Source organism: Ambystoma mexicanum, chromosome 3p (genome assembly GCF_040938575.1).
Source record: "Ambystoma mexicanum isolate Mex_15411 chromosome 3p, UKY_AmexF1_1, whole genome shotgun sequence".
NCBI classification, from domain to species: Eukaryota; Metazoa; Chordata; class Amphibia; order Caudata; family Ambystomatidae; genus Ambystoma; species Ambystoma mexicanum.
This window is the reverse complement of record NC_090925.1, coordinates 1,208,773,142-1,208,791,485: the sequence shown is the minus strand read 5'-3', so window position 1 is coordinate 1,208,791,485 and position 18,344 is coordinate 1,208,773,142. Positions and strand designations below refer to the sequence as shown.

Sequence of the window (18,344 nt, the reverse complement as noted above, 5' to 3'; positions counted from 1 at the left end):
AGGCTTCTTGAACTGAAGACAGTCAACCACTGGAAGAAACATCCGACAAAGGAATCGTGAAGAGAAGCTGGCTGCATCCTCCTGGACCCTCACCTTGCCCGGTGAAGGCCTGATGCAGTGCTAAAACTCCTCTTCCGAATCGACAAGCTCCGGAAAGGATGACTTCTTCCCTTCTGTTAGTGGGAACAATTAACCTCTAGACTAACTTTGCTGGAAGACCTTCCCCAACTGGCTGTACTTGTGTGCTGCTGCTGGAACCGAGTGCCAGGGTTCGAGATCCTTGGTAGAGTGCATCGCCAGAAAGATCCTGAGAACCCTCCCGAAACAGGACAACCCAAGCTCGAGTCACCTCACCAGAGTGCTGGACTCAAGGAGTGAAGAAAGTCCAAGTGTCCAAGATCCGCAGTGGTGCTATTTGCTGGTAGCTGAAACCGCGAAGCGCTGCTGAATTGAAAAGAGCCCGTAGCTGCAACCAACCTCCGAACTGCTGTGCAGGAGTCCTCCTGACGTCCTCCCTCTTGTTCCTACGACTGAGGCCCAGGAACACCGGATCTGCAAGTCTGCAACCAGGAAAGAAGCTTGCTGGATCCTCTTATTCTAACCTAAGGTACTGTGCTGACTAAGGTGTGCTTACCTTTGTCTGTAGCTTGCTTGTCTCAGTTGAGATTTGCAGTAGCTGCCTTTATAGAGTTATTCTAGCTCTAACTTTTCACAAGTGTAACAGCTTGTGGCCCAACAGTGCTTTTCTACAACAAAATATCTAACTTGCAAGACTTTCTGCTACCGAACTGCCTCCGCTCCATAGATTTTGCTCCAAATTGACTTTGGCTGTCCTGGCTCCCTGCAGCCTCTTCTGACCCATTGCTTTGATTCTAACTGTCCCTCATAGGTGATGCATTGGTTTTTAACTAATCTTGCTGGGAAAGGTTTTATCTAGACCTCATTGGGAGATTGTGATCGCATGCTCTGAGAACATGTTAACCTTTTTCCTTCCCTTAACCTTTCTTTCCCACAACCTCAGAATGTTACCCAGTACAAAAGTGATATATAAATGCCAATACCGTCCTAGTAATTGAAGTCATCCCAGGGTGAAGGAAGTGTGTATGAAGCATCTCTAAGGAGTATCTACTTGCTTATCTTGATTCTGAGAATGTGTTACGAAGTGTATATTTATTGTTGCACATAGCCCTTTTTAAAGGGTGCTTAAATAATACTGGTAGTAAAATAATTATTTTACTAGAAAACCTTGAGCATAAGCGTTAATTGGATACTTGTATGTGTGGATTTTGATGCTACAACTCGCGTTTACCCCTCTTGAGATGTCTGGCTGCTCAGTCACACTACCAACTTGTGTAGTACAGACCTATACCAAAAGGTGGGTTACCTAATATCCTGAGGACAAGACTGGTGTAGTCTCACACATGGTTACTGCATACAATGTTGCCTAACACAGGGTAGATAAAACCTTTTGTAACTGCTCACTCGAAGAGTTACCAGCTAACTCTTTTACAAGTACACTTTTAAACACTCGGTGTACTTTTCCAGACAGTCCTCTTCTTAGCCAGTCCTTCCCTATTCTATTGCACGAGTTCACTCGGGGGCAGAAGAGGGACCCTAGTCATCTAGGAGCCAGCTGTAAGCAGGGTGAGCTAGGCTTCTGTTGCAGGACAGTCGGCTTCTGTGGCTGACTGTTCAACGAGTAAATAGTTAACTTTAAAGTTCGTTAGGGTCCAGGGACTTCAGAGAAGACACCCCAGGAGGATTCCAGTAGTGGCCTGGATGAGGACTCCCAATCACAATAACACCCTAAAGCTTTACAGAAATCACAAAAGCTTAAGGTAAGTAAATACCCCAGCCGACACGGTACCTTAGCACGGAAGAAGAGATCAAGAAAGAAGACTTCAGGATCTCCAGCCAAAAATCACAGAATTCCTTGGCATGAAGACTGAAGGCAGGACACTGGAAGGGCTTCTTAGCAGAGATCAACAGGTAAGGCTCCAGGCAAGAGTTTCTTTGCGGTTGTATGGGGCTCTGTGGATTTTGGCACCTTTTTCAGGAGCCAGAAGACTGAATATTGCTGTTCGGATTCTTGTCATTTGCAAGATCCAGCACTCTGGTAAGGTGACTCTTCAGACTCTATTCACGTCTCTGGACGTCCAGCAAGGTGCCCACAAAGTTTCATGACGATTCGGAATTCAGAAGACTGTGTACCACACAATGGTTCAAGGTCCCAGGATATTGGGGTATTGCAGCACCGCAAGGCTGCAGCATGACGTGGGATGCCTCAAAATGAAGGTCCTCTTGAGTCTAGTGGGCCTCACCAGGCCCTGGATCGGGTTCGTTGTTTTTGGACTCCCCGAGTCGATTAGAAGGAAGGGCTACAGCAGGCTCCGGTTACACTGAAGCTTCTCCGGTCTCTGGAAATCGTTATGGCCTTCATTTCTTCATTTTCGGTTTCAGTGTCAGTGGTCCACCACCTCTTCAGCTTCCAGAATCTGACTTTTTTACAGTAACTCAGCCAATCAAACAGCCATGCAACATTCAAACTTAGGTGGGGGGCACAGAGGGGGTGTTGGCAGTCCTTTCACGACAGCCAACCTCCCAATTTGAACTGGATACTTGTAGCCGGGCTGGAAGACAAAGGGCTGCAGATTGTTGGACTCCTCCCTTGCTTTCTGCCTTCACATTCTGGAGCATGGGTGGGCTTGACCGAGGTCTCCCACTGAAGACAAATTTAACACAAAGGATTTTCCCACTCTGGATGTCGGGGGGAGGCGAGGGGGGGGGGACAACAGACAGGGAACACTAAATAGGCAGAAAAAGAGCTGGGGTCATTTTGGTAAAATGAGCACCCGTGGGTGCTTCTACAGGGGCTATGGAAACAGCCTGCGGTAAAGGTGCACTGAGTTAATAAGGTTCACTGCCACCAGCCATTAAAGGTAAGTTTGTCCTTGTAACATAAATGTTCATTAGAATGATAGGGGATACCAGCACTCCACATAGGGTGGGGCTGCTGGGCTTGCCTAATAAAATGCCAAAGGGATCCAAAGATCCTTTCTACCCTTGGGAACTGTAGTTCTCACAAGATTAGCCAGGGCAACTCGGCAACAATAGGCAGCATGTGCCAAAAGTTATCAAAGAGGATAACAAAAATACACTATGGAGAGTCTTAAAAATGACACCCATAAAGAGTAAAAGATTCTGCGAGTGTGGAAAAAGGTTACCACTCACTGAGGTAGAAGGAAAAATAATCCACCAGTAAAGAAACATTACTATGAAAATCTTAACTAACTTCCACCCTTCCAATGGTCGAAGCTCCAATGAGTTTTGAGATCAGATGGAGGAGGGCTTGACCGGGGCCAATAATTAGGGTGGATGCTGGTCAGCTACAGAGGTCATACTCTGTTAGCGGGCTGCTATTAGTCTTTGTTCCAATCGGAGGCGTTGCTAGCGAGGGGGGCTATAGCCCCAGGCCTTTTGGTTGTAGCCCCGGATAGAAACCCAGGGGTTACAACCAAAAAAGGCTAGCTAGCCCCCAGTCGCAACAGTCCCAAAATCAGTGTAGCCCCGGATCTTTTCCAGCCCTAGCCACACCCCTGGTTCCAATCACCTGTCTAGTAGCTTCTATCCAAGATTCAGGTTGGGACAGCCCAAGCCCACCAATGGAAAGCATCTTCAAGTAGCCCAGGGTTGTCCAAGCCTGGACAACCACTGATAATCACACCTGTGTAGCAAAAGACTATCTGGCATCAGAGCATGTGGACTGGTACCAAACAGTCCCGGCCACCACCTCAGGCTCACACACAGCCCACTTGCCCTTGAAAGCAGAAACATTCACAGGGAAAGGGTTTAACTTGTATGGCATTTCCTGACCTGAGGAGGCCAGGCGGCCAATGAACAAGCAAATCACATGGCACTGCCACTTTAGTGTGAACCACCTTTTGCGAGCCATTCAATGTAAATGCAAAAGTGCACGAACAATATCACTGCAAAAAACGCACCGCTGCCACCAGCTTGTTTGTCTCATTATCAAAGTAACCATGACGCCATTAGGTAAAACTTTATACGTATCCAAACTCCACTTCAGTGATGTGTGGAATTGTAAAAATACAAGAATTCCAAGAGACCATCTCAGTACGGATGGTCTTGCAGATTAATCAGTTTCCCCATAAGAATGAGCAAAACAGGCTAGTGGAACTAAAGCAGGAGGCTTTACTGACCTCTGAATATCAGGACTGGGTTAAAATATTGCGCAAAAGACTGGGTGTTCATGGGAAACGATGTTGGGAAATGTGGCCTCCTGAAATCGGTCCACGAGGCCAGAATCTAGAAATCGCACCCAAGTTCGCACCTAGGGATGGCTTTCCCATCTGCTCTCCTTCATCCTTCAGTTCTATCTGCTAGCATAACTACTTGTTCTGCCACATGATTTTTCTGCCCTCCTTACTAGCACCCCCTAAGTGAGAACCTTGCACAACCTCCTTATCCCAAACTCCTCCTCCTCCCTCAGTTCTTGCTTTTCCTTATCCCTCCTTTGAACGACCCCCTACAGTGCTTGCTTCGTCAACTGTACCCTTCTTTGGTCAAATATTCTATCGGAGCCACCTTCACTTCTTAAACCCCCCATCCTGGTGACTACTTCTTCCCCGTCCTTGGCCCTTACCCCAAAACTTTGGGCTCATTTACCTCTGTACCCTGGGTCTCCTCCCTCTTCCACCTGCCTACCCTCTGTTTAATCACCTACTCTGTAACGCCCCCCACCCACCTGCCTTCCCCTCCTCTTAGTCCCCCCGCTTGCCTCCTGGGGTCTCCTCCTGCCCTGATCCCTCCGTTGCCTCTGCCCTCCCTCTTCCAAATTCCTGTATTTACTGTCGTACACAATCACCACAGATCCATGGGTCTCCGCTACATTACTCCCACCACCATGCCTGCCCAGGGTTAGTCTCTTAATTCCCTGGGTGCTTTTACTTTTCCCCAATCCCCTGCATCGCTTCCACTACCCCTACCGTGCCAATTCTCTAAGGTCCCTGGTTTGTCCACCCCATATGTCAAGAGCTTTAACTTCACGCACTTCTGCTAATGCCCACTACCTTTTAAAGGGCATTAATCATGGCTTGTTGGCATACCTCCCCTGTGGCTCGGCTGCTCCTGACTTGTCTCACCACAGGCCCACTGCAAACCCACCAACCGTCAGAAAGGCTAGGTAGGGGACTTTGTCACAGAACTCGACTAGAGGAGTTAAAGTTGGAATCTACAATAATCTCTTCTGAAGAGTCCTCTTCAGCCTTCATTGGAGCTCACAATCATTCCCACCTGCTTTATTTTTCCCTGGTTCACATGAATAGGAGCATGCTTATTACTAACATTTCCCCCATACCCTTTTTTGTGGATGTATCCATCAGCACAATACTAAAAATAGATTTGCAAACCAGATGTTCATTACCTACGGTTCTAATCTATGAGTAAGATACCAAGGCCTCTGTTGGCTGCTTCCTATTCATGCTCCTGCAATTGGAGCTAAAGCAAAATCAAAACTTATTTGGTGATAAATCGATATGAAAATCTGCTACTTGGATGACCTCAAAGGCTTTTCGTAAATGAGAATCGCTGTAGGTCTTCTATAGATATTTGGACAGGCCTTAGCAAGCACTGATAACATTGATACCTAAACAGTTCCACCTCCCCATTCCACTCCGGGTACCCTGCCCATCCATTCTTGATGATCTTGCCATCACTATTGAAAGGAAGCTATGGGCTCATTAGTCAAACGTCTCAATTTCTCCGATTTTGCCTGCCTTTTCTCTGCAATTTATGCAAATCATTTGACTCATTTAAAAGGAGGAACAATTCTGAGGAGCGGGGGGGGTTACTAAGCACGCAGAGACTTTCAAAAGCTTGTTTTTGTTCAAACTGCTGTAGTAGCCTTTTAATGTGTAGGATGTCCCATCAGTATAGAGGGGGTGGGAGGGTGGGGGCACTGAATTTGGAAGATGCAAGTCGCTATAGTGTAACTTTCATTTTGTTTTGCAGCCTTGTTTTCAGTCATGTGTTACAACGTACTGTGTGATAAATATGCCACCCGGCAGTTGTATGGCTACTGCCCCTCTTGGGCACTGAACTGGGATTATAGAAAAAAATCAATAATGCAGGAAATAATGAGCTGCAATGCTGACATATTAAGTCTACAAGTAAGAAGTTGCTGTCATTCTTTACGTTTCCTTTTGTTTAAATTCAGTTTGACATGTACCTCTGCTATAAATGATGTGCATAGTGCAGCTTTCATTATGACAACTGGGATGCTTTCCCGTTTTGGCTTGTTGAAATGATGCATGCTATGTGCTTCTAAAATGTGCACATTTCTATTTAATGTAACATATGTACTAAATTATTTGAAGCAGTACTTCAAAAATGTTCCTTTAAGTTATCTGCATGCTGTACTTTAAGACACGAATCTTTAATGTTTTCATAGTTTCTACCTTGCAAGGAGACCACTCGCTAAGTTTGTTGATTCATCTGACGTCGCCTGTTGGGTATTTTTCATATTTTTACGCAAAATCCCCTCTACCTGTGAGACCCCAGCACTTTTTGCTGGACTTCTGGACCTTTTTGTCTGCTCTCATGAATAAGGGAACCTTTCCCCATCTTATTCTTTTTGCTCTTACCATGGGAAGCCTGCTCATTATTTCACTTAGTTTTATCGAGTCATGTTTTCCTCCATACTTGTGCGGGTCCCCCAACATGGGGACGGTACTGGAACCTTTGGCAGCAAAAAATTGAGCTTACCTTCAAACTTAGTCCAGGGTGCGGCCCTGCGCATGGGAATGCTCCTCAAGGGCCAGCCCTCTGGCACCTCGCCTTAGTCTTTTTAATTTTTTTATTTTTTTTTCTGCTGCACGGACGGTGTCAGACCTGGCAGCTAGGTGCAGAGACTTTTTTACTTTCTGCTTGCTCTGTTTTATTTTTCAATCTTATTCACCTCCCCCGGGACATGTCGGCTGCCGGAGGATTAACGAGATGTCCTGCGAATGCTCGTTCCCGGCCTCAGACCCCCATGTGCTGAGTGCCTGTGGCCCTGACCAATGCTGAGCCGCGTGCGCGGCTTGCAGCGCTCCGTCACAGGGCATTGAAGAACCGGTTGTCGCGTTGTAGGGCGATCTTCCACGCTTCTCCTCCAGGTCATCTTAGAGTCTGTCTCCAGGTCCCCACGTCAAGACAAGGTAGGCCCTTTGTTTAGTACGGCCCCTTAGCGTGGAGACTCATTCCCAGGGGGTTTCCACGGGTAATGGTACCTTGGATTCTGGTTCTGGCAGACCCGAGGCCGCTAAGGTTAACGGCTCCCAAGCAGAGAGGCTCAGCTATACTGGGAGGTCCACAGAGGGGCATCAAGTTGGTTGTCCTCATTGGCCCCAGGGGGGAGCAAAGGATTGTCTGGTTCATCAGTCCTTGACACGATAACCAGCTCTGTTTCTGAGGGCACAGGCTCTACGAGAACCACCTCTGAGGTCGTGAGTCAGGGCGATTTGACTACTGGTCAGCATGCTGAGGGTTATAGGCCTACCGGAGCAATCTGAGGTTGACGCTACTGTTTCGAGGGCCAAGACATGTCCTTCCATCACTGAGCCAGCACAGTCTTCGCACCCTCCTGCCCAAGGCGTGACACAAGGCCCCAAGATGGCGGATAAGCGCAGAGTGGAACCTGCTAGACAGGCAGCCATCTTGGATATGGATCAGGGCCTACCCGGTCCCTTGTCCATTAAGTGGGCTATGCACTAAGGTTCCAGTCCCCTTCCCTTAGGAAGTGGTGGCAGACTTTATGGTATAGGTGGTTGGTCTCTGCAGGGATGTACCTACCCATTGCAGCCTTAAGTCTACATGCCTCAGGGGCCTCTATCGGGAACAGAGGCCCAGCGCTGCTGATGGCCGGCCCCCTCAAGATTCGGTGGCTTGTGAGCACCGCTTTGAGTGCTTCCTCATGCAATCCCCGCAGATGACTGGGCTGGTCAAGGATGTTATCCCACAGGTCATGCCTCCTGGGCCCTCTGCTGGTCCCTCAGTTGCTGCGTTGCTTCTCCTCCAGTCCAGGCCCTACTGCTTATCCAGACCGCTCCTCCTGTAGCACTGCCTCCTCCCTCAGTAGCCATTGGATCTGTCTTCGGGTCTAGATCAGGGTGGGGACCCCGCCGACTCCTGTGTCCCAGGGCCTGGACTCCCGGCTCGGCAGGGTTGGAGGCATTCATCATGCTTTCATGAATGCAATAGCTTGAGGCCATGCTGGCAGTGCTGCAGCCATCCGCCTGCATGGCGCCAACCAGGAGGCAGCCCTGCTCTGCGCTCTTGCAACAACAAATTGTCATGGGTGGGGGTTGGGTGATCTGATGGCTCATGTTGCCTTAGGGACCGGGGCTGACCTGGGGCTGTCTCCTTGACCTGTTAGTCGAGAAAGGGTCAGGGGCCAGGCGCAAGCGTTCACTTTTTGCATTCAGTGGCACAGGAAGAATTTTTTTTATTTATAACTCTGTGGAAGAATGAATCGCCACAGGGGAGGCTCTAGGCCGCAAGAAGCACGGTTGCTGCTTTGTCCATCAGGGATGGGTGTGGTGAAAATGTCTGCGCTACCGCTGGGGCACTAAAGGGCAACATGCTGTACCATTTTTTAAAACACAAAATAAGCCGCAAGCCGATTCTGTTTCTCGATGCCGGCAAATTTGCATCTGGAAAACTGTCTTCGTCTTCCCTCCGCTGGAGCCACCTCCAGTTGTCTGTCCAAGGAGGACAAGGTCCTTCAGTCTTTTGGCAGACAGTGTTACGTCATCTCAGGGCTATGTTTGCGGCAAGCGAATGCCGAAGCCCTACTTGCCGCAGCTAACCAGAAGCTGTGGCAAGAGCTCAGGGAGGATCTCGCTGATCTCCCTCTGGATTGGATAGGCAAGCCTCCTTCAAGACCGGCCTGGCCGATGACCGGGTGTTTGCGCAGGACCTCCTGGATTCTTTGGTTTCATCTCGCGCCCACCCCCTGCCCCAGACAGGCACAGACCTCTGCTGGCTGTATGGATGCGGTACGGGTGTTGTGGATGTATGCCACTAGGTTTTCTTTGGATGTGCACGAGCGGATCCTGGATCTTCGCTTCGAGGCTGCAGCCTTTATCATTCACTCACAGATGAGTTGACAAAGACCTCTCCACATACCATAAAATACTTGGCCATCCTGACTAAGCCAGGCCAGTAGTCCTTCCCTCAGTTTTGGGTTGTTGTGGAGATTTATCATTGTGCTTCATCCCCTCTCCTATTGAGTCCCCCAGCACTTTTTGCTGGACTTCTCTAACTTTTTTCTTTTAATCCTAAATGAGTGGAGTCTTTTTCCACTCATTCGTTCTTATGGGCTGTCTTGAACTCAATTCTGTGTATTCTACCTGTACTATGGAGTTTGTCTGCTCCATAGCTCTTAAAGGCATCTGTGTTTTACTACTGCAGCACACAGCTCCTTATGGGCAGTGTTGCTGGGGACCCTTCGGGTCCTCCTTTAAGATTCTTTTTCTATAACCTTAAGTAACAAAATGTCTTAGTATCTCTCCCAAAATGCTATAGTTTGAGAGATTGGCACACACCACCTTTAGTGGGGTGCCAGAGGATACTTTGTATACCCCTTCTCTCTGCTACTGTGATGTTTTAGTGTCAGATCACCTAGTAATGGCTGGTGGCAGTGGACGTGCTCTACCAACTAGTGTTTTTTTTTTTTTTTTATTATGCAGGTTATGTCCATAGCCTCGGTAGTGCACAATGGGGGGGGGGCACCCAAGTACCAACCTGGGGCCTCCCTTCTTTATTTGCCATTACTAGCGTGGTTGTTCTTTGTTAGCCCTTCTACCATTCTGGGAGGGGGAGGTCTGTTTGAGTTTTGCCTCTGGCGGGAACCAGTAGGTACCCCCGGTTGTCTGTGTCTGGGTAGGCAGGAAGTGGGGGATGAGTCTTCATCCCTCCTCTCTGTCTGCCAGAGTGCCTGAATAGGACCAGCTCCCACGGGGGTGGGTGGGGGTCTGGCTGACCTGATTAGACAGCCAAACACCCCTTTCTGTAAAATTCTGAGATTGCAGAGGGGTGTGTGAGGCTTCTGGAGTGTAAATCCAGTCGACCACAGGAAACGAAAGTAACCGAAGACGTCGACCAGAGACGCCTGCAGACCCTTTCCAACACCGCAGAGCGACCACTGCTGTCCTGACCCAGTTTTCTATGTGACGGAGGAGCTCCAAAGAGGACCACTCCTTCACTTTGGCTGGTGGCTAGGAACAACCAATCCCAAGACTAACCTTGAAACGAGCCATCTCCCGAGGTCCTAGGAATTTCCAGAGCTGCGGAACCCCAATATCAGGTCGATTTAAGGCAGGTTGTCACCGCTCCACCCTATGGTCTTGTTCGGTTGAATCACCTACAAGGATGGAGGTAAGTGGAGAGGATGTAAGAGTAAAAGGTAGTGACTTAGAGTACTTAGTCCCCTTTCCTTCATATGTCCCACCCACCTTTCCCCTGCTTGTATGCCGCGGCTTAAGTATTCAGTATAGCCAGGTTTTAAAGAATCCAATGATTTAAGAGGACTGAGTTGAGGTGCTGGAGGGCCGAGCCTTGCTGGGTGTTCCCACAAGGATGGCGGAAAGGGGACTAAGGACTAAGGACTGAGTACTCTAATCACTACGGTGAGTAACTTCAATTTTTCTTTTATTTTCCTTGTGAACTACAGTTCCCAAGGATGGGCTACTGTTAACCTTATAACATTCTTAAATTTTATTGTGAGACCAGCACACCAACTTATGTGGAGTACTGAAGCTGTTACATGGTATCCCCTTCCTCACTGCTCCTGCAACATTTCTGTTAAAATGACAGGCATACATGAATGGCCGGTGGCAGTGGACGTGTTCGAACAGTTTGTGCATTTTTCCTACCCTGGCTGTGTTCACAGCCGTGGTAGTGCACACCAGGGTCTCCATTGACCTTAAATTGTGCTGTTCGTTTTTATTGCCATTGCTTGTGTACTTGTCCTTTCTTGGTCGTCCTCCCAACTTGGATGGTGGAGATCCTGGTCTGACTTTTGTCTTCGATGGGAATTCTTTGCACAGCCTGCCAAGGCTCCAGAGTGTCCGTGAAGGCAGGAAATTTGTGAGTCTGAAACTCTGCACCCCTTTGTCTTCTGGCATGCCTGCCTGGATCCAATTCCAACTGGGAGGCTGGGTGTCATGAAAGGACAGCCACCACCAAAAGTTTGAATGATGCATGACTGACTGGCTGTGTTCCTGGATAAAGGGCGAGGATCCTGAGGCAAAAGACCAGTCAACCACTGGAACAGAAGAACCGAAGACTACTTTCAGACTCTTGCAGCACCTTCCAGCAACCAGTGAAGGCTGCTGCTGTCTTGACCTCATTTTCGAATCAAAGGGGAATCGCCAAAGAAGACGATTGTGGGCATAGTCTGTCCTATGGCCTGCAATTTGAGCCATCCTACAACCTTCCTGGGCGGCAACTGCCAATACCCTGGGACCTGCGACCATCCTGCAGTGCATAGTCTTCCTGAGAACAAACTCTCCAGAAACCTTGTATTCCTTCCGGACCTCCAGAGGCAAGATCGCCCTCAAAGTCCCCTCATCAGAGTGCAGGTCTAAGTAAGCGAGAAGAATTGATCGGACGAGAACCAGGTTTCACTGGTGGTGCCAAAGCCACAAATCCATGTTGGAGCATGAAGAATCCATTGCTGAAGGCCTCTCGTCAGCTGCGACATCCCTTCCAGAGTCCCTCTTTTTGTCACCACGACCAAGGAACAGTAAACGGGCTCCACTGCCCTTCATCCCTCCTTGGGTGCTGTGGGGCTTACCTAGAGTTTCTGTTGCTCCTTTTTTGCTGGACTGCTGATTCTGGTGTTTGTGTGTTAGCCCATACCTTTCGCCCATGGCCCAACACTTGTGTGCCAAACAGCGCCTTTCCCAAGGTCCCTGAAACCTTGTTTGACCAACTAAAGCCATGTACTCGCTTATAATTGAAGAAGCCTCTGGAACTTTGCCTTTTCTGCATCTGTGCCCTATCTGCTTTCCTTCCAATCGGACTTTAAAGAACTCTTACCTAGATAAGGATCTACTGCTAAAGCCTTAAGGCCTCTAAAAAGTAAAGTCTTCAAACGTAGTGGCCTGCAATTGTTGGTGTTGCTTAACCTTTTTATTCCTACAAGAGAACCTTTTCTGAGTTGCTAAAGTAACTTTACTTACTTTGAACTGTTAACTTTTTTTTTTTTGGTGTAAAATCGGTTTTTATTTTAAGATGCATACATACATGATCACATAGTGAGCACCAGGTAGGGTGCTCGGTCATATTTAGGAGCCACACCTAGATATGATGTACGCATACATTGTATTATCAAAGCAAACCAAGTTTTACAGATTTCAAATATCAACTCCCTCTCAAGCTAAACTGTGGCCGAACTGGCCACCCCCACCCACAAGATATGCTAAAACCCATTTGATATTGATATGCATTATAGCGCAGAACATTCAAAATGTCGCGATTTCCAAACTTCAACATGTCTCCCGGAACGTGAGCCGACAGATCTCGTGCCGCATAGTTGATCACAAATGTTCGGTGGTGGTGTAAACCGATTTCCCAAGCTCTGTCACAGTCATATGTATCTGTTATGAGAGGTGTATTGCAATTGTGTACTGATCTGTTCTCTTGTCGAGACACTATGTTCCCATGATCCTGCATTCCACCCCTCCCCCCAACACCTTGTTTCGTATTGTACTCCAGAGCCCCTCATGTCCTAGGTCAAAACTGTCCAGATTTCCCCCTCCCGCTATCCAATGCTAATCCACTAATTAGGACTACTGTGTATGTATCGGTGCATCTGCATACCATTAATTTCGCTTTGGGAGGGGGGGGGTGTACACAATGCACCAGAATGATGCTAGAGCTGGACAAGACCACAAAATGTCCCATGGTACCTATACTGTCGCATCCCCTCCAGCATGTCGCCAAAAGAGCCTTGTCTGGGTATAGTACATGCGTTGGATGATTTTAAATTGGGATTTCCATATTTTAACGTTCAGGGAAACTGTTGGGATGGCTGTAAAATATAGCTATACATTTATGGCAATTAATATCCCTAGATCCTCTGCCCATGTCCTCGCTAATATAGTTTCTGACGCCATTATTGGGAATGGACATAGCATAGAATGTGCGAAGGTGTGGAAAGGTAGTAATGTGGTGGTCTATTTGTAGCACAACTGGTGCTGGGGGTCGGGTGCTTGTCAGGTACCCTCCGATGTTTGAGAATTGCAGCTTGTATCATGTTTTAACTGAGCCAGTCTCCCCTCTCCAGACCCAGTGTGTGGCGGGCTGCTTGGAACTGTAGTAGGAGCTCCCCCTCACAAATGTCCATAATGTGTATATGTGCCCACTCCTTGTTTTGTTTGGGGTGTACTTTGTTTAAACTGGTATGATGGTATTGCTTGATCACAGTGGTGCCTTCTGCGTGGCCCGCATTCGGTGTCTTTGCATAATCAGCAGTCCTAAAATAGGATACAGTTTGATTTGTGATGGAAGTTTAGTTGGTGGGGTGGCCATAATTTCTATGGGGGTTAGCAGGGCCATTAGGGCCAATTCCATGGCCCTCCAGCTGGTGTCTTCACTAGTATCCAGCCAACATTTCACCCAGCGAACCTGAGCTGCTTTGTAATGGGCCTTCCATGATGGTACTGCCAGTCCACCCTCCGCCATAGCTGCTTGTAATACTTTGAGACAAAGCTGTGCTTTTTTTTTTCCTTCTCTCCAAATAAACGTAGTGATAGAAGTATCTATGTCTTTGAGCATAGTTGGCAAGTGGCTGATGGGCAGCATCATAGCAATGTTTAGTGTTGGGTAAGATGTTCATAGTAATGATATATCTTCCTAACCTGTCTCAACCTTTTGCTTTTACTGGTGGATTATTTTTCTTCTACCTCAGTACACTCACAATCTTTTACTATTCGTGGGTGTCATTTTTAAGACTCTCCATAGTGTCTTTTAAAAGTTATCCTCTGACAACTTTTTGGCAATACGTGCTTGTTGCTGGGTTGCCCTTGGGGCTCCCCTTTTAACTTTCGCTGGCTAACCTTGTGAGAACTACAGGTCCCAAGGGTAAAAGGGTCCAAAGATCCCTTCTACATTTTAATAAGTGAGACCAGCACCCCTCACCTTATTTGGAATGCTGGGGAGCTACTGAGTATCCCCTTTCTCTTTTTAAATGTAACATTTATGTTACAAGGACACACTTGCCTTTAATGGCTGGTGGCAGTGAACCTTTTTATTTGCACCTTTACCGCATGCTGTTTGCACAGACCCGGTAAAGGCACCCATGGGTGCTCATTTTACCAAAATGGCCCCAGGCTTGTTTTTTCACCATTTTAGTATTCCTTGTCTGTGAAGGCTGGAAGCGAGGGACGAGTCAAACTCTGCAGCCCTTTATCTTCCAGCCTGAGTGCGAGATTCCAGTTCAAACTGGAAGGATGGCTGTCCTGAAAGGATTGCCAACATCCAAGTTTGAATTTTGCAAGGCTGTTTGGCTGTATTTCTGCATAAGTCTGAACCTGGAAGCTGTTGAAGTAGTCGATCACTGGAACCAAAACGGAAGAGGAAGATGAATTTGCAGCTGAAATGATTTCCAGCGATCAGAGAGCCTGCTGTGTAACCAGAGCCTTCTGTAGCCCTTTCTTCCAATCGACCTGGGGACTCAAAACGATGATACTGACCCAGAACCTGGTGAGACCCACTAGACGGCCTGTATTTTGAGCCATCCCGCGCTGTGCTGCAACCTTGCGGGCTGCAATACCCCAATACGCTGGGACCTTGAGCCATTGTGCTGTGCACGGTCTTCTGAATCTCGCTGAAACTTCGTGGGCATCCTGCTGCATCTCGGAGGCACGATCCGGTCCGAAAAGTCCTCTCACCAGAGTGCTGGACCGGCGATATTCTGTGCTTCTGAGAAAGGCCCCAAATCCAGAGCTGCATCCAGCTGCAAGGAAAACCTTGCCTAGAGCCTTCCACCTGATCCTTGCTGCAAAAGTCTTTCCAGTGTCCTGCCTTCTTAATGAAGGAATTCAACAACTAGGTATTTGGCTGCAGATCCTGAAGTCCTCCTACTGCAAAATAATCTATGCTGAGGTACTGTGCTGGCTTGGGTATTTACTTAGCTTAAGTCTCCTGTGTAGTTTTGGGGTGTTTACTGTGATTGGGAGGCCTTAGTCCAGTGCACCCAGGCCCCTGCTGGAATCCTCCTAGGGTGTCTTCTGTGAAGCCCCTGGACCCTCAACTAACGCTAAAGTAAAATGCTCACCTGTTTGAACAGTCTTGTATTTGTATTTATTGAATTTTATATAGAGCTTTAAGCCAAAGCGCTTTACATGAGTAACCGTGAATCCATTACAAGCAATACATAACGAGTCATGAATCAAGTAACCGATAACAATATACAGAACCATTTACATGAGAAAAATGAGTGAGCTTTATGAGAGAGAACAGTAGAGGGTTGTCAGGATGGAGATTGAAGAAGGTAAGATTTTAAAGCAGTGTGGAAGGACGAGTAATCGAGTAATAGGTGGTGGAGCGTATAGGGAGAGGGAGGAGGTTCCAGTGGAAAGGAGCAAGAAGTTGGAAGGAACGTTAGACTTCCTGCTACTGAAGAACCTATCCTGACACTGCCTGTTGGACACTAGACCATAGTGACCCCCCTCAGCCACCCCCTTCCCCCCCCTTCTGCCACTGAGACCACTTGTGCTCCAAGAATAAGGGAAATACACTTAAGGGATTGGGCCTTTTGCCTAGAAAAGAGAATAAGTGTTTAACAGTGACTTACTTGTGAAAGAGTTGGTTGGTAACTGTAACTCGGAGTGAACAGTTAGAAAAGTTATTACTTACATTAGAAATGTTCTGCCATTCTGAAGTAGAAAAGCGATTTTACTCAACTGTGAATTGGTTGTCCCTCTTCACCAAAAGAAATGCTATGGGTTTCGCTTGTCTATTCCTGTTGGGGTAAATGTACGAGTGTCCCCCAACTGGGTTTTGCTTCCCCTGACTTGCTGTTAGCCTATGCAGAATAAGTCTGCCTTAGGTTTTACCTACCTAGAATCACCTTGGGTCATTAATAAAGTGTAACACTGGGTTCTCCAGCATGGGTCTGGCATGGATTCACATGCAAACCCTCCCGCCTACTCCTCAGCGGCCCGTCTCTTGGTCATACTGCCACTTTACGTGCTAACAAATCTGAAGATGGCTGCCTGAGGGGCTTAGGTAGAGGGCAGTCATTGGCTGGGGGCAGTCATTGGCTGGGGGCAGTATGACCCAGAGACCAGTGATTGGTTATTAGGAGAAAGACGGTTCAGAAACTAGAATGATTTTTCTTTTTCCTTTACTGAGGAAGCCTGACTGGGAATATTCATGAACATGTGAATCCATGCTGGAGAACAGTTATAGGTAAGTAACTAACTTGTTCTATCACAGGCCCCCGAAAACAACACGAAGGTCAGTTTCCGACACCGTAAGAATAATATTTGTCAACCGCTCCTTCAAATATATTCAATTATCGAAGTCATTAAAAAAAAGTCTGACACCCTTCTCATGGCAAAGACGTCAAAATAACCTCAATCCTCTACGCCCCAAACCTCAAAATCACAAGGTTTGAAGGATAGAGAATACTCTACACGCCCCCCCCTGCCCACCCACACCCCCCAGAAAGGACACTCTTTCAGGGGCAATGCACCACAAACCACACCCTGCTCCAGAACCTTTGCCTGAACCTGCTCCCATACTGATGCCATCCTCCCAGTGGACCACAGAACAGTTTGATAGGGTTATGAGAAGAATATCTAGTTTTGTTGACTTTCTGTATCGACACCCAGAACAACTTACCAACCTCTGGGGGGCGGGGTGGGCGCCTCATCTAACACAGCCTAGTAAATCTACCCATCAAACCGGGTCTGATGACCTATACTATCACAACACTCGAGGTTCCCAAAACCCTGGCTCATTCGCAGACCAAGGGGGCACGGATCAATACTATGACTACTATGTATACATCAGCCAATCCCCAGACCATACCGACAAACCAGTGGGCGATTCCCCGGTCGACAACCAGCTGCAGTATAATCTTCTTTTAAAGGCTGCAGAACACTTGATACCTAGGAAACTCGGGTCTATAAAGACTTTGTAGAGGACATCCTTGGGGATAAGAGATCTGCAGCACAGTTCATCCCACTGTTCCAATCTGTCCAAAGGCGCATTCAGCCTTCTCCATTACCCCCAATCTGACAGGGGCAGTCAACCCATGCATTGAGAAAATGTTTAGGCCAGCCCCATCAGACCCATTGTACATTAGGGGACATCTAAAGCCCAACTCTACAGTAGTGACCACCGCAAGGGAGAGAGCGGGCAGATCTTTACCCTCAGTCATGACGAGGAGAGCAAAACGATTTGCTCCTTGGACAGTAAAGTGGCTTTCTCAGTTGCCTGTCAAGTGAGCATAGCCACCACTACGCTACTGTTCAGTTATAATTGCTACAAGTGGGATGAGATCGCAGCAAGTAAACTTGGTCCCAGAACCCCTAAAGACTCAGCTCTTACAAACAGTTGCTGAAGGGAGACCAGTAGCAAGCTGCATCCTGAAGAATTATTTAGACGCAGCAGACAATGCAGGGCTTAATATTGTGGAAGGTACCCTCCTCAAACGCTGTGCATGGCTATGTCTATCGGGTTTCAGGTTGGAGACCCAAGCCACCCTTTTGAACATGCCTATCTAGCCCAACACAATATTCTGTAAAGCGGTAGAGGACCCACTGAAAAGTGCTAAGGAGGAATGACACCCTCAAATACCTAGGACAACTTACAAAAAAAAAAAACTTTGTGCAGAGAGGAGGTTCAAATACACGCTGGTTTAGAGGACCAGACTCCCAGCGGTCCAACTACAACCCTGGCCGGCAGAGTTCATTTTGGGGTTCCTCACAGGGGCAGTCCTCCCAACAAAATGTTCAAAGGGGCCACAAAAGGTCCAGAAGTAGAGGCAGATCCTCCTCCTCAAGAGGAGGCTCCACCCCTCCTAAGCATTGACCACCCGCTACAGGTCCCGTCCCATGTCTTTTCAGTGGGTCGGTCCTCTCCGTTTACCCACGTGGGGGAGGGAATCACGTCGGACAAGTGTTTTTCCACTGTGGCGGGAGGCTATTACATAGAGCTAATACAACCACCAGGCAACCCCCCGCCAAGACAAACTATGTAGGAAGAACGCATTCTACACCCTGCAAACACTTATGTCCAGCCACAAAAATTTTACATGACAACGCTAC

General features: G+C 47.8%; 1 protein-coding gene across 3 annotated transcripts in view; it reads left to right on the top strand.

Moving 5' to 3' along the window:
• Positions 1–18,344, top strand: part of CNOT6 (CCR4-NOT transcription complex subunit 6) — a 632,403-nt gene that overhangs the window by 324,980 nt on the left and 289,079 nt on the right. For all 3 annotated transcript variants that reach the window (XM_069652648.1, XM_069652647.1, XM_069652646.1), the window contains exon 7: positions 6,031–6,188. In XM_069652648.1, the coding sequence (XP_069508749.1) occupies positions 6,031–6,188 (158 nt within the window). The remainder of the gene's footprint in view (positions 1–6,030; positions 6,189–18,344) is intronic.